The following is a 13,004-nucleotide window of genomic DNA, read 5'->3' as shown; positions in this document are numbered from 1 at the left end:
TGATTCAGTCAGATACAGATATTTTTACTGAGAAGTTTTGTCAGTATTTCAAAAGTACTCAAAAGGAAGTTCTAAAGTTTCCAAACAGGATGCCTTTCAGACATTCTCTGTATCATGGTGACCAGCCTTCGTTTCAAGGTGAAGTAACTCAAACTCAGCGCTTTAGGGTCACTGTAGATTTATCTCTAGCTCTTCCAACACCTCGTTTCTTCCTCTCTTCAGAATATCCCTCATATCTACCCGCTTTCTTTGACTATGCCTGCAAGTCTGTTCTCTCTCCCTTGTTGGAGGTCCTTCAAATATTTGAAGACTGTCTATCTCACAGCCTCTTCTCTTCTACAGGTCAAACACTTCAAGTTCCTTCTACCACTCACTATGAGCCATGCTTTCAGGGTCTTCCTCCCACCCCTATTACTCTCCTTTAGACAGACTCCACTTTGTCAATGTCCATCCTCTAGGATGGTGCCTAGACACTGAAACAAAGCAAAAATACTGTGATGTTTCCTTTTCAGTACCATCACAATATTTATTATTTATCATTATAAGAAACTTATAGGCAAATAAGTCTTTTTCATATATGGTATTATAAATCTATATTTTCCCGATCCTATCAACTGTAATAACCATGGTATCTACTGACCTACAGTTCTTTGTATGTACTTTAAAAATTATGCTAAACTTTGTAAAACATTTTGCTGAAATTCAGATACTGTTTTTAAGAGTATTTCTTTGATCTGCTTGCCTAGAAACATCAAACAAGAAGGAATAAAGCTAATGTGGCATGAGTTGCTCTTAGGAAAAACAAGGTAATTCCTAGAGATCATTACTTCCAGAATATAAGCCATATGTTTGAAAAAAAAATCTGGAAAATTAACTCAAATTAATATTAACCTTGATAATCTGAGAACCTTAAGCTTAACTAGCTCAGTTCTTTATACGGTTAGTGTTTGAGAATTGACAATTATTAAAATAGAATGCATGTGATTAATTCCATGCCTTGTTTCCAATCCAATTGACTGTACATAGAACCTCCATTTGGTCTTCTTAAAATACCCTTTTGAACTCATCACTTTTTAGCCAAGAAACTTTCAATTCTTCCTTCCTTAAGCGTCTAAGGCCTTCATTTTCTAACTTCCTAGTTCCCTTCGCAATGAGTCCTTGGCTTGAATATTTTAATCAGGATTTTCCCCCCGGTACAACTGCATTTACACTGCCTCCAGAGCCTACAGTATTTTCCCCACTTTTACCATCTCATCAAAGTCTTATCTTTTCTTCAATACTCAACTTCCTTTCTGAAGTCTTCTTTCATTATAATTAGGGAGCTGCTTTTATCTCTGAACTTTCTGTCTACGACACTCATTTGGAAATCAGTACATAAAATCTTGAGTTGTCTGTTTGTTCATTTACTGCGTTGTTTGTTTTGCAGAATGTTGTATCTCCCTGACTACAGATCATATTAGTCTCCAGAGCCTACAGTGGTACCTAACCTGGTAAAGTCCCTAAAGCAGGCCCTCAACTGTGCTTGCTGACCTGCAATGCTGATAAATAGGATTCCTGGGCTAGAGTGGTCATTTTTGTCTGTTGAGTCAGGTAATAAAGGGCAGAAAGACTTCCAGTCTCTCCGAATGTTCATTTTGACCACCAGTCACATTGGAGGAGGGGTGTCTGGCAGGCCAGGGAAATGCTGGAGGCTTGTATCAACATATTTAGCCAGGAAGCTTTCTGACACTCCTGCTCCCACCTCCCAGAGAGCCCAGGAAGTTCAACACATACAAGCCATTTTTCTTAACTGCTGGGTAGCTGGGAGCAGCAGCTGTGGTTGCTGAGCGCTGCCCAGGGTAGCCTGGCCACCCTGGAGAATCAAGAAAGTTGGGGGGAGATACAGTTTTCCCAGCCACGTAAGCAATCCCTTGAATGTTAAGGGAAAACTAGGCTTGTTATGTTCACTGTAAATTTCTTTAGTTAGAAATGTTACAACACATTTGTCTGATGTTAATGAAAAGCATACTTATACACATATTCATAAAGTGAACACGTACCAAAGACAGTTTAAAGGGTGTTCTTTGACATCATAATTTGGGTTTGTAACATAAAGAAAACAGATACTGTTTAATCAACTGGGTGTGCTTTAGGGACTTTTAAAGCATGTTCACTGATAATGATGTATAACCTTTTTCAAGAAAAAAAAATGGATTTTTAATGGGCATAAACATTTTAATTCATACTTTAGTTCTAAGCCAATCTGGTTCCACAAGGGGCATAAAAAAGATGTCATACTTTTGGCCTGTAATAAGATACAAGCATATATCTTTATATATCTCGTAAGTATCTTAGAGCAGAGACACTTAAATTTGGAGTCCAATGGGTTCACAGATCCTTTATATTCATGGAATGGTTTCAGAGAGTCTTTCAATGCCCTGACATTGTATACAAAATGCGCAAATGTATTTATGGAGAAAGGATTTATGGTTTTCTTCAGAGTCTCAAAGGGGCTTGCTCAGTAGCCATTTTCAGGTTATAGGTTTCACCTAACTTGATCTGAGGGTCACTTCACATTATACATGTGAATGTTAATCAAACCTCCTTGCTGCCCTCTTTATGGTCATTAGGTTGAATTATATGAAACTGATGTGTATGTCAGTGTAAAAAATAAGAAAGTCAGATTATTTGCAAATTCATTAACTAGATGTTACATTTCTGGTTTTTAGGCACATGTTGTTTACAGCAATTATTTTTTATGCCAAAAATGATAGGCACTTATTATACAAAGCCTTATAGTTGGTAAGAAGACTTCACAGTCCCCACAGGTGGGGATCCCAGCAACAAAAACTGAATATAGAAAGGATGTGATTTTTACATGATTGGATCAATCAAACCACAAAGGATACATGGAGCCCTATTTCTTTAAATCATGTTGAGAGATGGATCCATAACTGGAAAGTCCAACTATCAACAATGCCTGGAATTATTATTACATGAATAAAATAATCCTTTCATCTTAGAAGCAAAAATTACATACATAACTTTTCTCCATGTTATTTAGTTAACTAAACCAAGTGTTCATCTCCCATGGAAATGAGAGGTACTCTTTCACTGAAGGGCCAGGAATGCTAAATAAGGCTAAGAGAAGGTGATAAAATCACTACATTAAGTGGACTGTTAGGGCCTGAAACATAGTAGGTATTTGTTTGAATGTTGAATGTATTAAGATTCTGTGACTGAAGGCTATATATTCCTACATAATCTTTTTCTTAGAACTACTAATGTAAATACCAGACATGAGGGGGAAAAAAATCCACAGACATGTCAAAGCCAGATTTTTAAATACTTACTTCGGCAGAGTTGTGGTATTGAATGAAGGTGGCAGAAATGGCATGGCTGAAGGGGTCTCCTGCCTTGGTTACCAGGTCCTGCCTCACAAGGAGAGCCAGATCCACTAACTAGAAGATCAGAATAAGAAAGTCACAGAGCTGGAAATAATCACCAAGGTGACTAAAACGGTAAAACTACATACAAGCAATTATATCCCAAATGTTATCAGTAAGATAGTCTGCTGAAAAAAAATCTGTATTGTGGACATAAATGTATGCTTTCATGGCTGGTAAGTGGACCTACCCATGAACATAAAGGATATATTCTGACCTCCTAGTAGAGTGGTTCTCAAAGTTTATAATCTCCAGGGAAACATTTTAAAATACAGATTTCTGGGTTCCAAGCTCTGAGAGTCAATAATAAATTTGGTAGGGCTGCTCTAGGATGTAGCTGAGAAATTTACATTTCAGACAAGAACCAAGGGGAAGCTGATGCTTGCAGTCTGAGAACCAGGCTTTGAGAAACTACTAGAGGACAGTGATTCCAGACTCAGGTTTTGGTAAGCACTCAGTGAATTGTACATTCCTAGAGAGGTATTTTTAAAGTTCAAAAATAATCTCTAAGCAAGAGAGATGTGTACTTGGAATTCAATGTTGAGGAAAACTATGCAAGGATGGTTTCTGGATTGGCTAAAGTTGCAAGAAACAGTCACTTTTGCCTAACACCCACTGGAGCTGAGGATGCAAAGAAACATTAATTGACCTAAATTTCAGCAAATACTGAGATTATCATAGAAGAGAACTCATGGCTGTTAGTCCTGGTAGAGCAGCAGGTGGAAGAAGAATTGATCATGGACAGGAATAAGGGGAAAGCAGCTACATACAGTTTGATACAATAGATTCAAGTTCTTACCTGTGCCACGGTTTCATACGCTAAATATGCTAAAATTTCCATAGCAACAACATTGGGCTTTATCTCCATACTACCGCAGTCCAACCAGTCTCGAAATTTGGACCCTTTTTTGGCTAGTCATTAAAAAAAAAGTAGAGAATATTTAGTTTTTAAAGAGAATATTTTCGTTTTTAAAGTGTTTTAATACTGCATATTACCATCACAAAAGTGAAAAATATATCTAGTGAAAACAATGTGCATAAAATGAAATTTTTTTGAAATCTTATTAGTGTATAGATATATTCCAGTCCCAAGAATGCCTTTACACATTTGCGTCTTTCATATCTCTGCTGCATAAAAGTACGCTAAACCACTGAATGCTCAGCACTTCTTACAGTGTGTTAGAATAGGTTATCACTGACCATAGATTTTGTTCTAACAAGAGTCAGAAGAATCACTTGCTTGATGTAACTTTATTCTTATGGAAAGAAAATCCTGCAAGAAAGAACCCGTGAAGAAAAAAGGAACACACAGAAATGTATCTTTACTACCTTTCAAAATAGGTCTTTTTCTTGAGTAGGCTCAAAGTTGTGAATTTAGAATTAAATGGAACAAACTGATATCTGGCCTGATCTAAGTCTGTGGTTATATTTTCCTGATGAAAATCGTGTCCAAATTCTTAAGCGTGATTCTCAAAACCACCCAGAGTGATTCCCACCTGCCTTTATATTATTCCCTAATTAAAACATCACCTGGGCTTGAGTTAACCCTCTTTGTGTTGACCCCTGCATGGGATACTCTCCTATCACCTGGCTTCATTCATATGAACCCTGCCCAGGACCACAGACACACGTTCCCCATTCCAATCATTTACTGAACACTTATCAGAGATCCTTCTGTGTCTGCTCGTGATTTCACAAGCCACATTACAAGTTTTGTGGGTCAATACCACACATCTCATCTCTCTGCATACGTAACAGTACAGAAAACACAAGGAATCTTCTTTTAGGTATCTTGAAACTGCCACAGTGCTAAGCAGTCTAATGTGACATAGGGCCTTCATTAGATATTACTAACTTAACTAGTAATCTAGAGGAAAATATTGACAGTGAAGATTTTATAACATCTATAATGTAATCATCTTTAAAAAATCTACTGGTTATTCTTTTGATTAATCTGGCCCCACAAGTCTGTGAAACACTTAATGGTAACTCCAAGCATGATGTTTTGATCCTGATAAGATACAGTACTCCTGGATTCCACATACAGAGAGTTTTCTGTGAAATAAATCACAGGAGACATTAAGTTCTGCCATTGAAGCATGTATCCAAAGCTGTCGGCTGTGGCCGAGTTACGGCGATCCCCCTTAAAGCTATCTCCCTAAAGGAACCAATCTTCCCAGGGCTCTCTGACAATAACATTCCATCTAACTAGGAAGCTGCAATAGCTCACAAACACTTGGTTCACATCTGTGGAATACTTCTGAAGTTAACAGGCAGCAATTTGGCAAGATCAATAAAATGTACCTTATTCATTTCTCCCTTTAACAGACAGTAACAGGGAAACTGGTTGGGGCATAGACTTGGATTACTGTGATATTGAATGGTTTGCCTTAGAAATGAACAGAGATCATTCTTTCCTTTTTGAGATTGCATCCAAGTACTGCATTTCAGACTCTCTTGTTGACTATGATGGCTACTCCATTTCTTCTAAGGGATTCTTGCCCACAATAGTAGATATAATGGTCACCTGAGCTAAATTCACCCTTGCCAGTCCATTTTAGCGAGCTGATTCCTAAAATGTCAATGTTCACTCTGGCCATCTCCTGTTTGACCACTTCCAATCTGCCTTGATTCATGGACCTAACATTCCAGGTTCCTGTGCAGTACTGCTCTTTACAGCGTCAGACTTTGCTTCTATCACCAGTCACATCCACAGCTGGGTGTTGTTTTGCTTTGGCTCCATCTCTTCATTCTTTCTGGAGTTATTTCTCCACTGATCTCCAGGAGCATACTGGGCACCTACTGACCTGGGGAGTTTATCTTTTGGTATCCTATCTTTTTGCCTTTTCATACTGTTCATAGCATTCTCAAGGCAAGAATACTGAAGTGGCTTGCCAGTCCCTTCTCCAGTGGACCACATTTTGTCAGAACTCTCCACCATGACCCGTCTGTCTTGGGTGGCCCTACACAGCATGGCTCAAAGTTTCATTGAGTTAGATAAGGCTGTGGTCCATGTGATTAGATTGGTTAGTTTTCTGTGATTGTGGTTTTCAGTCTGTCTGCCCTCTGATGGATGATGGTGAAGGAAAAGACCCTGATGCTGGGAAAGATTGAAGGTGGGAGGGGAAGGGTATGACAGAGGATGGGATGTTGGATGGCATCACTGACTCAATGGACATGAGTTTGAGTAAACTCCAGGAGTTGGTGATGAACAGGGAGGCCTGGCGTGCTACAGTCCATGGGGTCTCAAAGAGTCAGATATGACTGAGTGACTGAACTGAACTGAACAGGGAAACAGGATTTCGTGACTTTGCTCTAAACACTTGATTTTAAACGTGAGGGAAAGGAGACCTCTTGGTCAGATCTGTCCACCTACACAACAGAATGGGCAGCTTCCTCGTTAGCTCTTCCTCACTGAGAAGGCAGAGATGAGGACCCTGGGTGTGTTGTGGTATCCTAGCACCCAGAATAGTGCCTGGCATTAGTGCACTCACCATAAATATTTCTAGAAGAAATGAGTGAGTGAATGAATGAAAGAACAAATGATAGATAGTTCTTTAATAAAAGGACAGGATCCAAACTTCTCCACACATCAAAAAAGATGCACAGATGTCCCATAAGACTACTTGGTGGTTCAGTCACTAAGTTGTATCTGACTCCTGCAACCCCATGGACTGTATAGCACACCAGGCTCCTCTGTCCAAGGGATTTTCCAGGCAAGAATACTGGAGTGGGGTGCCATTTCCTTCTCCAAAACCACTTGAGTTACTCCTATTCCTGCAACAGGTGAAGATTCTTAGATAATTCTGTTCCTGACACGTGGGAAGGACTGTTTCAGAGATGGATCCTTCCAGGGTAAAAGTGGGTCCAACACAAGAGGCACAGATACCTCCAGTCAGACTCAATGAGTTCCTTTTCCTTCACCCCTCTTCTCACTGTATCAGGATTAAGGGTAGTCCTAGAAACTTATCAACTTATTCAGAATAATGATGATCAATAATAGTAATAATAATGATCAATAAATTTATCAATTTATTCAGAATCTTGACCAAAGGTCAAAAGTTCCTAGGATCATCCTCTTTCTGATACTCCTTGGTTTTTAGCCTGTGTTGGAAATAAACTTTACATAATAATTTCATATGTAAATGTAAGGTTAGTTAATTCTCATAAATTGTCTTTCTTGTCAGTGATTGGGGAAAAATTCATTCCATTCTCACCTCTCACCCCTCCATGTGATTTCATTATTTCTGCCATATCCCTTCTCACCAGCCTTTCCAGTCCTGACCCTTCCCTCATGGCCCTCTGTGATGCTCACTGTACTCTGAAGAAAGCCTTCTACAACTTCTCTCTCTGCAAAATCACTGTTATTTGGGTGAATCAAAAATAGCCTTCCTAAGAGGGCATGGTTTTCTCTGGAATTTTTTCTTTCCCTAAGATTTTTTTTTTTGATGTGGATCATTTTTAAACTCTTTAGTGAATTTGTTACAATACTGCTTTTGTTTTATGCTTTGTTTTTTTGGCTATGAGGCATGTGGGATCTCAGCTCCCTGACCAGGAATCAAACCCACACCCTCTGCATTGGAAGGTGAAGTCTTAAACACTAGACTGCCAGGGAAGTCCCTTCCCTGGAAACTTTCATAGTAGGGGTTCCTTCCTTCTTTCCTTTTATACCTATTTATTGGTCAGCTATAAATAGGGATGATATCATAGTTCAGGTGGTAAAGAATCTGCCTGTAATGCGGGAGACCTGGGTTTGATTCCTGGGTCAGGAAGATCCCCTGGAGAAGGAAATGGCAACCCACTCCAGTATTCTTGCCTGGAGAATCCCATGGAGAGAGGAGCCTGGCAGGCCACAGTCTATGGGGTCGCAAGAGTCGGACACGACTGAGTGACTAAAGAGAGAGAGAGAGTGATCATCTGCTGCTTGCCAGCCTGTTAACTTCCCCATGTACTGCAGGGCCTGGCAGCTACATCTTCTTTCTTTCCTTTTCTCCCACAGGGAAACCATAAAACAAGTAGACATCAGATTTCTAACCAACAACAGAGGCAAAAAGACAATGGAATCATGTTTTAACCAATAACTATTAGTCTACAATTTCCTACTTAACTAAACTATCAGTTAAATATGAGGACAAAATAAAGCCAGTTTTTTAAGACAAAAAGGAGTGCTTTAAAGTACTTTCAGAGGCTTGGGGAAAACAAAATAAGGCTGAGATGGAAAGTTCAGATACAAGTATACCTTGGAGATACTGTGGGTTTGATTCCAGACCACCACAATAAATCATATATTGCAATAAGGCACATTACATGAAATTTTTGGTTTTCCAGTGCATATAAAAAGCTACGTTTAAACTATACTATAGTTTATTAAGTGTAAAATAACTATATCTAAAAAAATGTACATAGCTTAATTAAAAATAAACTTGTTTGAAAAATGGCACCAATAGACTTGCTTGACACAGGGCAGGGCTGCCACAAACTTTCAACTTGTTAAAAAAACACACTATCTATGAAGCACAATAAAGCAAAGATCAATAAAACAAGGTATGCCTGTACTTACCAACTTAAAGAAATTTTAGGCCAGGAATGTGCTTTAGAAAAATTAAGGATAGCAACTAAAATAATAGCAATAGAATAATATACGAACTGGTTTGTGAAAAATGGAATCAAGAAAAGCCCATCAATCCAAATAAAAGGAGGAAAACCAAACAAAAAAGCACAGTAAATTAAAAACACAAAATAAGACAGCATATATAAACCCCAATGTATAAGTAATTAAATACATATAAATTAAACTCATCAATTAAAATACAAAGAGACTCTCAGATTGATTAAAAAGAAAATTTAGGCATCTGTTCACAAAAGCCACACATGAAACAATGGGGGCTGAAAGGACTGGAAACAGGTTTATCAAATTATAACTAAATTAGAGCTTTTTGAATTAATATCAGATTTTAAAAGACTTTTAAAGGGAAATGATAATCTGACTTATATAAATATAAAAACAAAATACTGGTGAATGGGATCAGTGTCTTAATTCTAAAGCTCACCCTCAGTCTTTATATTTTATAGACAGGTCATTTTAAAATGCACCAGTAGTCTCAGTTAGTGAGTACTATGATTAAATATTTAAAAAGACACAAATGGCTGAATCACAATTCCTGTACCTTGGTCTTGTATCAGCAAAGGCATGAAGAGTCTAGTTCTGGAACTGCTGACCCCCTTGGACTGAGCATTCACAAAGACAGTACTCTGGCACAGAAAACAGATTCTCCCACTAAGGTTTCATGATGAAGTACTATGGGCACTATATGAAGAAATATTTTTCAATGCCCAAATTCCTCTTCTTTAAAGAAAAAAAATTAAGCATAAGATACTCTTTATACTACAGAAATGGAAAATATTAATTTTTTATCTACTGCAGTTTATTATTAAGTTATGAACCAAAAAACTCAGTTATGAAAAATCAGATTTTTTAAACAAAAGAGGTATTAGGACACTACATGTTTTAGTGTGAAATAGCACTTGTTTCTTTAAGTAAATTAAGAATGATTCAAAAAATAGTTCAATAGCACTGAATGTTACTTTATAAAATGGAGATTTATACTTATAAAAGACTTGAATGCCATTTTTAAACCTAAAATTTACAATACAAAAACCTCTCATTTGCTGAAATTGCCATGATCTGAAGTGTCATTTACTTAATGCTTCACAGATGTATGATGCCAAATTGTTAGTCAGACTGCAAAGTATATTTAGTCAGGAGGGAAAAAAAAAACCTTCCCAAACATGTTTTCCTATATTTTGCTGACATTTACATGGGGTGCTGTTTGAAATGTGTCATTTATTTGCACTTTATGATCTATAAATGAAGCTCTCATTTTCTTTTTCCAAATTGAATACGCTGTTATTGTGACCACATAATAGCTTGTCGTTTAAAGACACCATTGTGTCTATGATTTCTCAGACAAGGGTCATGCGCTACTTTGTCATATTTTTAACTGGACTTTTCATCACACTTACTCTTTGACCTTCACCCTGAAAGTCTTAGTCATCACTGAACTGTTGCTGTAAGGATGTTTTTCCTACACAATCCAGCCCCCTGTTTATCACAAGCCTTTATGTACTGTTAAGCTGTGTGCAGGGGTGGGATGGCACTAATTTTACCATAGGTACAAGGTGTGGACTAATGAACTTGGCTAACAGGCAACACACACTACAGCGGGAGGTTATAGACAAAGATAGAAGAGACTGTTGACATATTCTACTGTGGTAAAACGAGTATGCACACATGAAGGGCAAGTTTTTATTAACATTAGGGGCTTTTAAATGTCATGACTGTACTACCACAGCCCACTACGGGTCAAGTGCAATCAGCAATACTAGTGCAAACATGATTAAGAAACCAAAAAAGAAATTTAAATGGGAATATTAAGAAGAATGGACTAAAAGTAATGTGAGTAATTAACATGGCTCTCTGTGTATTACCAGCACCCTTTAAAACCTCTTAATACTTACAACTGCAAACCAGCAGAGTGGGTTAAAACCTTTTATGGGTTCCCCTACAATGCAGAGGCTGTTTCCATAACAGTTATAACTATGCATATACGTATTAAATTCACCAATTTCTAAGGAACAGAGATTGTGCTGTACTTTAGTGTATCTGTAACACATAATCTCTTAAACATATAATGAAGCCAAGTTAAATGCTTACTTACAGAAACTTAAGTGTCGACTTTCACAGAATTCTGCATATTGAGCTGAATCCATAACTCGAGTTTGTCTTTCTGCTCTCTGATAGATGGAAATAAAAAGACATACACACAAATTTAAATCAAGTGGACTATTATATGTTTTCACAGCTAAAACTCAAGAGCATAAATTCCATTTCCTTTCCTTACTTTAGGTGAATACTTTAGTACCACCTTAAACATCATGATACACAAAATTTTGATAAGTAACAGTAGTTTTGAAGCTTGCTTGTTTTATAAATAAAGTTGAAAAAACCATTTTTCAGTCCTCTGTTACTTTTACTATACTGGAAGGAAAAAAAAAAACACTAAAGGACCTAACTTAGACTGTGCACTTCTGAATTTTCTTTAACTGTACCACCGTCTTAAAGAAAAAGAAAACTGTGAGGTGATAACAAATTAAACAGAAAATGTTAACTTTTACTGCCCATCTGCCTTAAAGCTGGAATTTTTCAACATTAACATAGGAGTCAACAAATGGAACCCATATATTTCCCCATAGAACATGGAGCCAGAGCTAAAAAATCCATATTTTAAACTGCAAAGAAAATCAAGAAAAAGGTAAACACAACGCAAATCCTTTAATCTGCGTCCAGGTATGATTCACAGTTTGGTATAGTTTCATTCGTGGGTTCTTGGATTCAGTATAGCAGATGTTTGCTGCTTCACTATTCCACCAGAGGTAGGCTAATTATAATTCATCCATAGTTTGGTGGGAAAGAATATGACCGCTTCCGCTTCCTTGGCAAAGGAAGCATTTTGAAATGAGACAGGCTGGTACTTCTTGGAATGAGTTTCTGGCCAGTAAAGGAAAAAAATTCCCTGAGATTTAAAAAAAAATTTTTTTCTGCTTTGGAAGGACTTTTAGCAAGTTTTCTTTATCACAGTTGGTAGAGTACATTAAGTACCACTTCTAATGTCTGTGGATATTTTTATATTTTTTAGGAACTGAAATTATTCTTTTGTGCATTTTGTTACATTTGGGTGGGTGGACAACTTAAATCCAACGATCTATCAGCTAATGGAATGAATAATGGTTCACTAGCTGCAGCACCATACAGCAAAGATGGTGTGTGTGTGTGTGGGGGGGGGGGGGCGTTAAGGCAAAATTTACTGACTACTGTGGTTCCTTCTAAGACCATTGATTATTTTTTCCCTTCCTTCTCATCTTTCCTTCCTAATCTCCTTGACACATACTCACAAACACATACATGTGCTGACACAAGCCCAGGTTTCTCTATTTATCCTCTAGGTTCAAGTATTCTTTTCGGACACTTACAAGTAAACATTACACCCACATCTGTGCATATATGTGTACATGTATCCTGGTGAGCATGAATCTGAAACATCATGTTTCCTGAAGGGCATATTACTGAATTTTTATGTACTCAGAAGTACTTTTTTGACACGATTTAGTTTCGTCCTTTTTAATGTATCTGATACATGACTCAATGGAAAATGGGAAGCAAGGATAGGATAATTTATGTGCTTTGAACATTTCAAATTAGTCACTAATATGTTTATTACAAAAACCCTCCCTCTGAGACTGGTATCTTTAATGTATGTATATATTATATATGCAAGTCGGTATGTACATTTGACTGTTTGTGTCTGACTATAGCAGGAACCTCTGAGGTTTAAATTTATAGCTCCTAGAAAATATCTGACATGTGGTAAATGAGAATAAATCCCTTGTGGAATAAATAAATGCTACCATAATTGGTCTACCTTGTGGGCAAACTACCATAATGCCCCCAGTCCTTGATTATTCATGTGTTCTCCAGGTCTCCTCTGTTACCCTCCAGTTAGACAGCCTTACCCACTAGAC

The 13,004-nt window shown here is 37.5% G+C and overlaps 1 protein-coding gene across 6 annotated transcripts in view; it reads right to left on the bottom strand.

The window, feature by feature from the left end:
* SUPT3H (SPT3 homolog, SAGA and STAGA complex component) overlaps positions 1-13,004 on the bottom strand; it is a 378,407-nt gene that overhangs the window by 84,997 nt on the left and 280,406 nt on the right. For all 6 annotated transcript variants that reach the window (XM_020880482.2, XM_020880484.2, XM_020880481.2 and 3 more), the window contains 3 exons: positions 11,144-11,219; positions 4,225-4,337; positions 3,333-3,440 (listed from right to left, as the gene is read on the bottom strand). In XM_020880482.2, the coding sequence (XP_020736141.2) occupies positions 3,333-3,440; positions 4,225-4,337; positions 11,144-11,219 (297 nt within the window). The remainder of the gene's footprint in view (positions 1-3,332; positions 3,441-4,224; positions 4,338-11,143; positions 11,220-13,004) is intronic.

The sequence above is a fragment of the Odocoileus virginianus genome, chromosome 27 (assembly GCF_023699985.2).
Source record: "Odocoileus virginianus isolate 20LAN1187 ecotype Illinois chromosome 27, Ovbor_1.2, whole genome shotgun sequence".
NCBI lineage: Eukaryota > Metazoa > Chordata > Mammalia > Artiodactyla > Cervidae > Odocoileus > Odocoileus virginianus.
This window is presented reverse-complemented; position numbering and strand designations above follow the sequence as displayed.